Source organism: Oncorhynchus keta, chromosome 1 (assembly GCF_023373465.1).
Source record: "Oncorhynchus keta strain PuntledgeMale-10-30-2019 chromosome 1, Oket_V2, whole genome shotgun sequence".
Classification (NCBI taxonomy): domain Eukaryota; kingdom Metazoa; phylum Chordata; class Actinopteri; order Salmoniformes; family Salmonidae; genus Oncorhynchus; species Oncorhynchus keta.
This window is the reverse complement of record NC_068421.1, coordinates 69,082,450-69,097,088: the sequence shown is the minus strand read 5'-3', so window position 1 is coordinate 69,097,088 and position 14,639 is coordinate 69,082,450. Positions and strand designations below refer to the sequence as shown.

Genomic DNA, 14,639 nt, shown 5'->3' with positions numbered 1-14,639 from the left:
TGTCTAGGTTGTCTGTGTCTCTGTCTAGGTTGTCTCTCTGTGTGTGTGTGTGTGTGTGTGTGTGTGTGTGTGGCTACCTCTTCCCTACTCCTCTAAAGTAACTGCTATGAATACTTACAGTGCATTCTGAAACTATTCGGAACCCTTTACTTTTTCCACATTTTGTTATGTTACAGCCTTCTTCTAAAATGGATTAAATACAAATAAATCCTCAGCAATCTACACATTATACCCCTTAATGACAAAGCGAAAACAGGTTTTTAGACATGTTTGCAAATTTATTACAAATAAAAAACATACCTTATTTACATAACTATTCAGACTCTAAATTGAGCGCAGATGAAATCCTGTTTCCATTGATCATCCTTGAGATGTTTCTATAACTTGATTGGAGTCCACCTGTAGTAAATTCAATTGATTGGACATGATTTAGAAAGGCACACACCTGTCTATATAAGATCCCACAGTTGACGGTACATGTCAGAGCAAAAACCAAGCCATGAGGTCGAAGGACCCGAAGGTCCCTAAGTGGCCCCCATCATTCTTAAATGGATGATGTTTGGAACCACCAAGACTATTCCAAGAGCTGGCCGTCCGGCCAAACTGCAATCGAGGGAGAAGGGCCTTGGTCAGGGAGGTGTCTAAGAACCCAATGGTCACTCTGACAGAGCTCTAGAGTTTCTCTGTGGAGATGGGAGAAACTTCCAGAAGGACAACCATCTCTGCAGCACTCCACCAATCAGGCCTTTATGGTGTGGCCAGACGGAACCACTCTAAAGTAAAAACCACATAACAGCCCGCTTGGAGTTTGCCAAAAGGCACCTACAGACTGTCAGAAACAAGATTCTCTGGTCTGATGAAACGAAGACTAAACTCTTTGGTCTGAATGCCAAGTGTCACGTCTGGAGGAAACCTGGCACCATCACTATGATGAAGTTTGGTGGTGGCAGTATCATGCTGTGGGAATGTTTTTCAGTGGTTGGGACTGGCAGGCTAATCAGGATCGAGGCAAAGATGAAGGGTGCAAAGTACAGAGAGGTCCTTCATGAAAACCTGCTCCAGAGTGCTCAGGACCTCAGACTGGGGTGAAGATTCACCTTCCAACAGGACAACGACCCTAAGCACATAGCCAAGACAATGCAGAAGAGGCTTCGAGACAAGTCTCTGAATGTCCTTGAGTGGCCCAGCCAAAGCCCAGACTTGAACCCAATCTAACATCTCTGGAGAGAACTGAAAATAGCTGTGCAGCAACGCTCCCTATCCAACTTGACAGATCTTGAGAGGATCTGCAGAGAATAATGGGAGGAGCTCCCAAATACAGGTATACCAAGATTGTAGCGTCATACCTAAGACTCAAGGCTGTAATTTCTGCCAAAGGTGCTGAGTAAAGTGTCTGAATACTTGTGTAAAAATGTAATTCCTGTTTTTTATTTTAATAAATTCCCAAATTTCTATAAATGTGTTTTTCTTTGTCATTATGGGGTATTTTGGGAAGATTGAGGGGGGGGACAATAAAGTCTAGGGGTCTGAATACTTTCCGAATGCACTGTATAATACATTTCCCTTTTAATGCTATTTGTACCTTTTATTTTGCTTCATATACCTTACCCTGTCCTTTATTGCTTTCTCCTTGTAGTATCTTGTAGAGCAAGCATTCAGTCAACACTGTTATGTTGTCAGGAAATCATTTTACGAAAATGCCAAAAAAAGGACCAGTTGCTTGACTTGCTTGTGGCATGAATCTGCCTTTTCCTGATTTCTCTCCTTTTCCCCTCTCTCTCTCTCTCTCGTCCTCTTGCATCAGATGTTCATCAAGTACATAAAGGTTAGCATTCTTCTCTTTTAGAGGTTGTAAATATGCAATGATGCGTTCTATAATGTACCATAATGGGGAGCTTTGGTGGCAGTGCACAGATACTGTAATGCATGACCAAAACCAACTAAAACAAAACACACATTAATAAAAACATACCGTCAGCTTGGCAAGTTCTACGACATCACCTTTGATTTGATTTAGTATAGACGTTATTGGATGACTAGAATGTTAGTGTTGCTGGGTGGTTTAATTAACCAGGTGTGAGTGTTTTACCAGTGGTTTAACCCTTCCTCTCCCCTTCCCTCCAGGTGGAGCTCATCTCCCACTTTGGATCAGAACACTTCTGTCCCCTCAGCCTCATCAGGTTAGAGATGTATAGAGGGAGGGAAGGAAGGAGTGGTAGAGAGACTGTCATTTCACTTTTTACAGATGCAGTGCTATGAAATTATTTGCCCCCTTATTTTCTCTATTTTTGCATGTCTTTGATCAGATCTTCAACTGAAACCTAATATTAGATAAAGGGAACCTGAGGTTACAAATAACCCCCCAAAAAGTATGCTTATATTATTTATTTAATTAACAGTTATCCAGCACCCAATTCCCCTGTGGGAAAATGATTTGCCTCCTTAAACTCTAACTGGTTGTGCCACATAGCTACAATGACTGCAACCAAATGCTTCCTGTTGTTGTTGATCAGTCTCTACCATTGCTTGGAGGGAGTTTGGCCCAATCTTGCATGCAGAACTGCTTTAACTCAGTGACATTTGTGGGTTTTCATACATGAACTGCTTGTTGCATGCATGAACTGCATTCTCCTGTAGAATTCTCTGATACAGAGCAGAATTATGGTTCCATCTATTAACCGGTCTCGGACTGGGGTTCCGCTAGCGGAATATTCACTTACCTTTGATCTCCATCAGAATGCACTCCCAGGAATCGCAGTTCCACAGTAAATGCTTATTTTGTTCGATAATGTCCATCATTTATGTCCAATAGCTTCTTTTGTTAGGGCATTTGGTAAACAAATCCAAATGCGTGATCTGGTCCATTCGGACGAAACGTTCAAAAAGTTATTACATGTCGAAGATTCTATACTTAGTTTGACAAGTTTCTATCTTTAGGATGATTTTATCATAAATGTTCAATAATGTTCCAACCGGAGAATTCCATTGTCTGTTGAAAAGCAATGAAACGACAGCTACCTCTCGTGAAAGCGCGTGACTGAGAATGAGGCTGTAGGCAGACCACTGATTCAAAGAGCTCCCATCCGGTCCCACATCACATGAGAAGCCTGAAACAACATTCTAAAGACGGTTGACATCTAGTGGAAGCTTTGGGAAGTACAAAATAACCCATATCCCACTGTGTATTCGATAGGGGTGAATTCAACAACTACAAACCTCAGATTTCCCACTTCCTGTTTGGATTTTTTCTCAGGTTTTAGCCTGCCATATGAGTTCTGTTATACTCCCAGACATCATTCAAACAGTTTTAGAAACTTCAGTGTTTTTCTATTCAATACTAATAATAATAATATGCATATATTAGCATCTGGGACTGAGTAGGAGGCAGTTCACTCTGGGCATGCTATTCATCCAAAAGTGAAAATGCTGCCCCCTATCCCAAAGAAGCTAAGGCAAGTCGTCCAGGTCCTGAGGCAGCAAAGCATCACACTACCACCACCACCATGTTTGATAGTTGGTATGAGGCTCTTACTGTGGAATGCAGTGATTGGTTTTCACCAGGCATAATGGGACCCATGTAGTCCAAAAAGCACCTGGGTGATCATCCAGACTCTGGATGATCCATAACGTACTATGGACAGATGAGTCAAGCATGGTGTTGGTAGTGTGATGTTTGACGATGCTTTGTTGCAACAGGACCTAGACGACTTGCCTTAATAGAAGGAACCATGAATTGTGCTCTGTATCAGAGAATTCTACAGGAGAATGTCAGGCCATCTGTCTGTGAGCTGAAGCTGAAACACAGCTATGTCATGCAGCAAGACAATGATCCAAAACACACAATCAAGTCTACATGGGAATGGCCTAGGCAAAGTCCAGACCTAGTCCCGATTTGACATGTTGTGGCAGGACTTCAAACAAGCAGTTCATTGTTAAAAAAAACACATGTTGCTGTTACAGCAGCTCTTTATGGAAGAGTGGGCCAGAATTCCTCCACAGCGACGTGAGAGATTGATCAACAACTACAGGAAGTGTTTAATTGGAGTCAATGTAGCCAAAGGTGGCACAACCAGTTAGTGTAAGGGGGCAATTACTTTTTCACACCAGGGCATTGGGTGTTGCTTAAGAAATGAATTAAATAAGTATGTAGTTTTTGTTATTTGTTCATTCAGGTTCCCTTGATCTAATATTAGGTTTTGGTTGAAGATCTGAAAACAAAATAAAAACACCCTTTCTGTCCCCTTTTAACTGGAACTAAGTTCACATCCACTTAACTGCTGCTACTCTGTAGATAAACTACATGTTACGGTGTACATTCTCTCAGTCGATAAGGTTAAAGGGTTGATGTATATATGAATGTGCAGTTACAGTACAGACATGTCCCTGATGTTGAACCTCTCACTCAAACCCACATCCCCTCAGGGCTGGTGTTTGAGTTAGAGAATACTATAGGAAACAGTGTACTCTCAGCAACATGTCAACCCACCTGTCAGTTTTCTGACAAATTTCATGTTAGCCTAAGCATAATTCCTCTCTTTCAGCTGTATATGATAAATGTAACCAGATGTTAGTTTGTGTGTGTGTTATATAACAGTGTGTGTGTGTGTGTTTACAGGGTGTTTGGTACCAGTATGGTGGAGGAATATGAAGAGATTGCAGATTCTCAGTACCCCTCAGAGAGGCTGGAGTACCTTGATGAGGATTATGGTGAGATGGTACACTGTGTTTGATAATCGGTTATGAAAGAGATTGTGTTCTCAATAAAGTACCTGATTAGGTGCATCAAAGCAGGGACCGAGAGACTGAAAAACAGCTTCGATCTCAAGGCCATCGACTGTTAGACAGCAATCACTAACACAGAGTGGCTGCTGCCAACATACAGACTTGAAATCATTGGCTACTTTAATACATGGATCACTAGTCACTTTAATCATGTTTATATATCTTGGGTCACCCATGTACACTACAGTTCAAAAGTTTGGGGTCACTTAGAAATGTCCTTGTTTTTGAAAGAAACGCACATTTTTTTTGTCCATTGAAATAGTGTAGACTTTGTTAATGTTGTAAATGACTATTGTAGCTGGGAACGGCTGATTTTTAATGGAATATCTACATAGGCGTACAGAGGCCCATTATCGGCAACCATCACTCCTGGGTCCCAATGGCACGTTGTGTTAGCTAATCCAAGTTGATCCCTTTAAAAGGCTAATTGATCATTAGAAAACCCTTTTGCAGTTGTTAGCACAGCTGAAAACTGTTGTTCTGATTGAAGAAGCAATAACATTGGCCTGTAGACTAGTTGAGTATCTGGAGCGTCAACATTTGTGGGTTTGATTACAGGCTCAAAATGGCCAGAAACAAAACTTTCTTCTGAAACTTGTCAGTCTTTTCTTGTTGCGAGAAATTGCCAAGAAACTGAAAATCTTGTACAACGCTGTGTACTACTCCCTTCACAGAACAGCGCAAACTGGCTCTACCAGAATATAAAGGATTGGGAGGCCCCGGTGCACAACTGAGCAAGAGGACAAGTACATTAGTGTCTAGTTTGAGAAACAGATGCCTCACAAGTCCTCAACTGGCAGCTTCATTAAATAGTACCCGCAAAACACCAGTCTCAACGTCAACAGTGAAGAGGCGAATCATGGATCCTGGCCTTCTAGGCAGAGTTTCAAAGAAAAAGCCATGTCTCAGACTGGCCAATAAAAAGTAAAGATTAAGATGGACAAAATAACACAAATCAAATCCAATTGTATTTGTCACATACACATGGTTAGCAGATGCTTGTGCTTCTAGTTCCGACAATGCAGTAATAACCAACAAGTAATCTAGCTAACAATTCCAAAACGACTACCTTATAGACACAAGTGTAAGGGGATAAAGAATATGTACATAAGATATATGAATGAGTGATGGTACAGAGCGGCATAGGCAAGATACAGTAGATGGTAGACACTGGACAGAGGAACTCTGCCTAGAAGGCCAGCATCCCGGAGTTGCCTCTTCACTGTTGATGTGGAGACTGTATTTCTGATTAATTTGATGTTATTTTAATGGACAAAAAATGTGCTTTTCTTTCAAAAGCAGGGACATTTCTAAGTAACCCCAAACATTTGAAAGGTAGTGTATATACTGCATTTTATACCATCTATTGCATTTTGCCTATGCTGCTCTGTCATTGCTCATGCATATATGTATATGTGTATATATTCTTATTCCATTCCTTTACTTAGATTTGTGTGTATTTGGTAGTTATTGGACATTTTTAGATATTCCTGCACTGTCGGAACTAGAAGCACAAGCATTTCACTATGCTTGCAATAACATCTGCCAACCATGTGTATGTGACCAATAACATTTAATTTGATTTAAATCATCTTTAATTTTTTCCCCCTTATCTACAGACTACCCTCCTGGGTACCTCCACTCTGAGGACAAGGGGTCCAAAAATCTGCTGGGCTCTGCCACAAGTACGTACACACAGACACACAATCGCGTCAGATTGTTTTGAGCCTACAATGCCTTAAAGGTTTTCACACCCTGGCCTATACACAAATACCCCATAATGTGAAAGTGGAATTATGTTTTTCTAGATGAATTCAAAACCGAAATAAATGTATTGAGTCAATAAGTATTCAACCCCTTCAAGCCTAAATAAGTTCAGGAGTAAAAATGTGTTTAACAAGTCATGTAATAAATTGCATGGACTCTGTGTGCAGTAATAGTGTTTAACGTGATGTTTGATTGACTACCTCATCTCTACCCCACACATACAATAATCTGTAAGGTCCTTCAGTTGAGCAGTGAATTTCAAACACAGAATGGAGCTAAGCACAAGCAAATTCCTAGAGGAAAACCTGGTTCAGTCTGCTTTCTACACTGGGAGATGACTTCACCTTTCATCAGGGCAATAACCTAAAACACAAGGCCACATCTACACTGGAGTTGCTTACCAAGAAGACAGAGAATGTTCGTGAGCAGCCGAGTTACAGTTTTGACTTAAATCTACTTGAAAATCTATGGCAAGACTTGAAAATGGTTGACTGGGAATGCTCAACAAACAATATGACAGAGCTTGAAAAATGTTTTCAATAATAATGGGCAAATGTTGCACAGTCCAGGTGTGGAAAGCTCTTTGAGACTAACCCACAAAGACTCGCAGCTGTCATCGCCACCACAAAGTATTGACTCGGGTGTGTGAATACTTATGTAATGTAGGTATTTCCGTATCTGCTCAAATTTCCAAAAATATTTATTCACTTTGTCGTTATGGGGTATTGTGTGTAGATGGGTAAGAAAGAATCAATTTTGAATTCAGGCTGTAACACAATGTGGAATAAGTCAAGGGATATGAATCATTTCTGAAGGAACTGTAGATTCACATGGCACATGATTGCATTAATATGGGTAACTTGATATCCTGGCTGAGCGTCAGTTCTCTATTGTATCTAATCACATCAGATAATTAATCTCCAGAATTGCCTCTAAAACAGGTTGTTTCTTGGAGAATGGAGAGACTAGAAGCTGCTTTCCTTGAATACATGAAGTCCTGAAAGTTCCATCAGTTGCTGTATTCCCACTCACACACACATTCACACACACACAGAGCGGGTTAGCGACTGACGTATATAACTCTGCTACACACACTGGAGCTCCTGTTTCTCCCTGCCTCTATGGGGGAGGGACTGGCACTGCAATGAGGCTGTAATCAGATTGGCTAATACCCCCCACACACACACACACACAACATTGAGAAAACAGACTGGCCCATTACTACACGACCCCCACCCCAACTCAGTGAGAGAAAACAAGCAGACTGACAGGGTCTTCTGTAGCCAAGCAGAGACTGGCAGGGGCTGGAGAGAAGTGGTTGGGTAAGGGAATGGAGAGTGTGGCTGAGGGGAATGCCAAAGGCCTGTGGTTTTACAGATTCCTGTGGGGCCTTCACCTATTTTACTATACTACCAGTGAAGGATAACATTCATGATGCTCTGTGTGTGTGTGTGTGTGTGTGTGTGTGTGTGTGTACTCCCTACAGATGCCATTCTCAACATGGTCAACAACATAGCAGCCAATGTTCTGGGAGGCAAGCCTGAGGGAGGAGCACAGATAGAAGGTATGGGTTCTTCTCCCCCTTTTTAAATGTTTATTTAACTAGGCAAGTCAGTTAAGAACAAACTCTTATTTACAATGACGGCCTACCAAAAGGCAGTCATTCCCTTCTCTCCCCTCCCCTTCTTTCTCCCCCTCTCCTTCTCTCTCTACTCTCCTCCTCTCATCTCTTTCCTCTCCTATACTCCACTCTTCTCCTCTCACTCCCCCCATCCTATACATTCCTTTGAAGGAAATGCTATGTGTTAGATACTGTAAATAACTTGCTGTGGTCACCACTTCTTGGAGCGAGAGGCATGAGGTTTGCTTATGAAGCTTGTGGTGGAATGTTTGTCTCGTGCTAACTAAAGCACTGTGCTGCCCAGGGGATTGTGTCATTAGAGGTATTCTATACATAATAAAGGTCTTAAATATAGCAGCAGGGTTTTGTGAGTCTCAGACCCAGGCTATTGCCCCTTCTATTTACTTCACAGAAGAGAAGTTCAACCATCTAGTAAGGATCTGTCCTTCGCCCTCTCTTTTCCGAACCAGCCCTGTTATTCAACCCTGCTTGTTTAGTAACCACACACACGGCCAATGGAAACTATCAAGCAGAACCAACTTATTCATCCACACAACAATAAATGAGTTTCATATTCTACTCGGAGCTCAGCAGGTCTTTGTATGTTCAGTCAAATGTGAGTCGGCAATGCTGGTCCAAAGCCAACAAATTGTGATAGAACTTCAGATGTGTACTTGCATATGGGTTGCTTGTGTTGAGAGAGAGGCCCCACACAGTACATGCCAAGTCAACTCCAATCTAATGCGTTTATTCATTCTGACTGTCTGTTTTGGTTCTGCTTCCTTCCCAGACAATCACGCTAGTCTCATCCTCCTTTCTCTTGCCCAACTCCCCTTTCCCTATTTTCTAAGTCTATGCCCTCTCTTCCTCCTTCACTTTACCGCTGGACAGTCTGAGCCCCCCCCCCATCTTGCTAAGATTAAGCTGTTCCAAAACTGGGTCATATCAAATTATATCTGTCACATGAGCCGAACAGTTGTAGACCTTACTGTGATACGCTTACTTACGAGTCCTTAACCAACAATGCAGAGTTTAAAAAAAAGAAAGTAAGAACAATTTGCTAAATAAAGTAAAGATGAGTAACACGATAAAATAACAATAACTGGGTATATACAGTTGAAGTTGGAAATTTACATACACTTAGGTTGGAGTCATTAAAACTCCACAAACAACCACACATTTCTCGTTAACAAACTATAGTTTTGGCAAGTCGGTTAGGACATCTACTTTGTGCATAACACAAGTCATTTTTCCAACAATTGTTTACAGACATATTATTTCACTTATAATTCACTGTATCACAATTCCAGTGGGTCAGAAGTTTACATACACTAAGTTGACTGTGCCTTTAAACAGTTTGGAAAATTCCATAAAATGATGGCATGGCTTTAGAAGCTTCTGATAGGCAAATTGACATCATTTGAGTCAATTGGAGGTGTACTTGTGGATGTAATCAAGGCCAACCTTCAAACTCAGTGCCTCTTTGCTTGACATCATGGGAAAATCAAAAGAAATCAGCCAAGAACTCAGAAAACAAATTGTAGACCTCCACAAGTCTGGTTCATGCTTGGGAGCAATTTCAAAACGTCAGAAGGTACCACGTTCATCTGTACAAACAATAGTATGCAAATATAAACACCATGGGACCACTCAGGAAGGAGACATGAACGTACTTTGGTGCGAAAAGTACAAATCAATCTCAGAAAAGGACCTAGTGACGATGCCGGCGGAAACAGGTACAAAAGTATTTATATCCACAGTAAAACGAGTCCTATATCCACATAACCTGAAAGGAAGAAGCCACTGCTCCAAAGTCGCCATTAAAAAAAGCCACATTACGGTTTGCAACTGCACATGGGGACAAAGATGGTACTTTTTGGAGAAATGTTCTCTGGTCTGATGAAACAAAAATAGATCTCTTTTGCCATAATGACCATTATTATGTTTGGAGGAAAAAGGGGGAGGCTTGCAAGCCGAAGAACACCATCCCAACCGTGAAGCATGGCGGTGGCAGCATCATGTTGTGTGGATGCTTTACTGCAGGAGGGACTGGTGCACTTCACAAAATAGATGGCATCATGAGGAAGTAAAATGTAAGTGGATGTATTGAAGCAACATATCAAGACATCAGTCAGGAAGTTAAAGCTTGTTAAAGGAAGTTAAATGGGTCTTCCAAATGGACAACGACCCCAAGCATACTTCCAAAGTTGTGGCAAAATGGCTTAAGGACAACAAAGTCAAGGTATTGGAGTGGCCATCACAAAGCCCTCACCTCAATCCCATAGAAAATGTGTGGGCAGAACTGAAAAAGCGTGTGCGAGCAAGGAGGCCTACAAACCTGACTCAATTACACCTTCTCTGTCAGGAGGAAAGGGCCAAAATCCACCCAACTTACTGTGGAAAGCTTGTGGAAGGCTACCTGAAACGTTTGACCCAGTTAAACAATTTAAAGGCAATGCTACCAAATACTAATTGAGTGTATGTAAACTTCTGACCCACTGGGAATGTGATGAAAGAAATGAAAGCTGAAATAAATCACTCAACTATTATTCTGACATTTCACATTCTTAAAATAAAGTGGTGATCCTAACTGACCTAAGACAGGGATTTTTTACTAGGATTAAATGTCAGGGATTGTGAAAAACAGTTTAAATGTATTTGGCTAAGGTGTATGTAAACTTCCGACTTCAACTGAAGCTCCGGTTTGTGGTGTGTGTCCATATGTATGTGTGTCTGCCTGGAGCTTCAGATGTTGAGTTGACTGTTGGCAGGAGGTTATCAGAGGAACAATAGTTCTGTGTTATATAGCACAGCAGCAGGAGGCGAGCTCTGTCTATTAGGACTAGGGGGTCCATGACACACACCCTTCACTGGGCTGCAGTGAGGCAGCTGATGGTGTTTTATCTTTTTTTCAACCCATAAGGTTGCTGAGGTTTGAGACCAGTTCTAACTGGACCAGCCTGACTTGTTTCTGCTTTAGTTCAGACCACTCTTGTGGTTGTTACACCAAGCATAGATGTTGGCCAAAGCAAAGCTGTTTCTGTTCCCAATTTTAACCCGCTGGCAGTGGCAACATACAGTAGAGTGTAGAGTAGAGTAGAGTACAGTGGAGCAGACTGGCCATGCCATGTCCAGTGATGGTTTGTTATCCTGTGAAGGGTTAAATGTAGTAGTTGACATGGATATGATTCTGTGGTAGTTGATGACTTTATCTAAAGCCTGCTGTGTGTCTGTGCATCTCTTCCAGCCAACGCATCATCAGAAGCCCAGAACGAGACTGAGGGAAACAAAGATGTGCAGCTCACCCCAACTCCAACCCCCACCACTCCTCCTCCAGCGTGAGTCACTCGCTCTCACTCACTCTCGCCCTCATTCACCTTGCAGTAAGAGTCTAACTCCCCCCCCCTTCTCTCAGTGTGGAGACGGTGGAGCCAGACGACCCTGGTCCCCAGGAGGACCCTGACTCCCCCCTGCTTCCCCCCTCCCCGGAGAATGGACAGATCGTGACTCTGATGGAGGAGGAGCCCCCACAGTCCACTGTGACTCTGATGGAGGAAGAGGGGGATGATGATGAGCAGGAGGAGAGAGAGGAACAGTGGATGAGGGAGAGGGAGAGCCAGCTGTACTGTCCACTCTCTTCTGTCTCTTCTCTTTCTTGTGTGGCCACACTGCCAGAGTTGCTACAGCGCTGGTGTGACGCTCACCTCACCAGAGAGAGGCAGCAAGACACACACACCCCTATACAGGTCCCTGTCCCTACCCCCACACACACACAGGAAGCCCCAACACGCACAGAGACGGTTCCTGAGCCTGAGACTGCCCCCCAAGCCCAAAATGAGGGCCTACCCCCTTTAGACTCTCAAAATCATACCCTTCACATCGACACACCCCCCGTGGACCCTATCATTTTGCTGGAGCCTAGCCGGACCTTTACCCTGCCCCCCCACAGCTTCTCTCAAACCTCCCTCTGCAAACCCACCCCTACCCAGGACGAAGCTCCCCAGCACCCCAGCCAAGAAGACCCTGTCCCCCCTCCAGCCCTGCAGGGAGCACCCGTCCCGGAGACTCAACAGGCCAGCACCCCCACCCCTACTCCCAGCTCCACTGCTCCCCTACACCTACCAACCTCTGAGACAGCCTCCCTGGACATCCCCCCCCCTCCCCTGAAGGAGCAACCAGTCCAGCCCCTTCCCACAGCCTCTAGACTTGCAGACCTCCCCCCTCCCACTGACCTCCCTGTCCCCCCTCAGCCTGACACAAACACAGAGCCACACACTCCCAGGGCTGGGGCAGAGAGTGGAGACAGCCAGGGTCAGGGGAGCAGGGAGATGCCTCTGCCCAGCCAGCAGAACACCTGCATGGGGAAGAATCCGTGGAAGACCTGCTGCTTAGCGTCCCGGTGACCGCTAACGGACATTTACACCGGACGGCTACAGACTTCTACGCTGAGCTGCAGAACGCGGGGGAGTACATTGGAGGGAATGGAGGGGTGAACGGAGGAGTGAACGTGTATGGCTCCAGTCAGAAGGAGAGTGTGTTCATGAGGTTGAACAACAGGATCAAAGCCCTGGAGATGAACATGTCCCTCAGCAGCAGATACCTGGAGGAACTCAGCCAGAGGTAAGCTGTGTGTGTCTGTCTGTCTTTAACCTAGTAGTTTCCTCTATCACTCGTCCTGTTCAGGCTCTGATTAGCTTGTTGTGTGTGTTCTAGGTATCGTAAGCAGATGGAGGAGATGCAGAGAGCATTCAACAAGACCATAGTCAAACTGGAGAACACCTCCCGCATCGCTGAAGAACAGGTCTGTTAGACAGTTGCTTCTTGATTGGGTTTGGGTTGGCCGGATGCTTATTCTGGGATGGTTGTTGCAATTGTGTTACATGATTGTTATTGTGTAGTTCAGTGATGGTTGAGTCATTGTTTGGTGTAGGTTGTGTGTGATGGTTCTGGGATGGGTTGGTTCAACTTGGTTGTATTAATGTTGTATTTTGGTTGTGTGATCCCTCAGGACCAGCGGCAGACAGAGTCTATCCAGATGTTACAGGGCCAGCTGGAGAACGTCACCAAGCTGATGATCAACCTCACCATGACGGTCTCACAGCTACAGAGAGAGGTACACACAGCTGAAGACCATGATGCCTTTCTGCCCTTACTAACTAAACATATTAATTATCAGATTCAATGTTGGTCTATTTAAATCAGAACTCGCAAAATGTCATGATTGAATGTTAGGAGTTTGTTTCTTCTGATGTCTAAATGTTGTTTGTGTTTGTGTTTTCTAGGTGTCTGACCGACAGAGTTACCTGGTGGTGTCTCTAGTCCTGTGTCTCTGTCTGGGCCTGGTGCTCTGCCTGCAGTGCTGCTGGAGTGCCAACACACACACCGTCACACACACTGCAGTCAACCACTACCCCAGCCCCAAGAGGTAAACACAGCAACACACACACCGAAGTCAACCACTACCCCAGCCCCAAGAGGTAAACACAGCAACACACACACCGCAGTCAACCACTACCCCAGCCCCAAGAGGTAAACACAGCAACACACACACCGCAGTCAACCACTACCCCAGCCCCAAGAGGTAAACACAGCAACACACACACCGCAGTCAACCACGACCCCAGCCCCAAGAGGTAAACACAGCAACACACACACACACCGTCACACACACCGCAGTCAACCACTACCCCAGCCCCAAGAGGTAAACACAGCAACACACACACCGCAGTCAACCACTACCCCAGCCCCAAGAGGTAAACACAGCAACACACACACACACCGTCACACACACCGCAGTCAACCACTACCCCAGCCCCAAGAGGTAAACACAGCAACACACACACCGCAGTCAACCACTACCCCAGCCCCAAGAGGTAAACACAGCAACACACACACTGCAGTCAACCACTACCCCAGCCCCAAGAGGTAAACACAGCAACACACACACCGCAGTCAACCACTACCCCAGCCCCAAGAGGTAAACACAGCAACACACAGTCACACACACTGCAGTCAACCACTACCCCAGCCCCAAGAGGTAAACACAGCAACACACACACCGCAGTCAACCACTACCCCAGCCCCAAGAGGTAAACACAGCAACACACACACTGCAGTCAACCACTACCCCAGCCCCAAGAGGTAAACACAGCAACACACACACTGCAGTCAACCACTACCCCAGCCCCAAGAGGTAAACACAGCAACACACAGTCACACACACTGCAGTCAACCACTACCCCAGCCCCAAGAGGTAAACACAGCAACACACACACCGCAGTCAACCACTACCCCAGCCCCAAGAGGTAAACACAGCAACACACACACAGTCACACACACACACACGCAGTCAACCACTACCCCAGCCCCAAGAGGTAAACACAGCAACACACTGTCACACACACCGCAGTCAACCACTACCCCCCCAAGAGGTAAACACAGCAACACACACACGTCACCACACACCGCA

The 14,639-nt window shown here is 44.4% G+C and overlaps 1 protein-coding gene across 1 annotated transcript in view; it reads left to right on the top strand.

Moving 5' to 3' along the window:
* LOC118372634 (SUN domain-containing ossification factor-like) overlaps positions 1-14,639 on the top strand; it is a 73,650-nt gene that overhangs the window by 51,463 nt on the left and 7,548 nt on the right. The window contains 11 exon segments of the mRNA XM_052459010.1: positions 1,805-1,825; positions 2,125-2,180; positions 4,616-4,707; positions 6,402-6,467; positions 8,036-8,113; positions 11,418-11,508; positions 11,586-12,451; positions 12,454-12,790; positions 12,884-12,971; positions 13,179-13,283; positions 13,453-13,595. Of these exon segments, the coding sequence (XP_052314970.1) occupies positions 1,805-1,825; positions 2,125-2,180; positions 4,616-4,707; positions 6,402-6,467; positions 8,036-8,113; positions 11,418-11,508; positions 11,586-12,451; positions 12,454-12,790; positions 12,884-12,971; positions 13,179-13,283; positions 13,453-13,595 (1,943 nt within the window).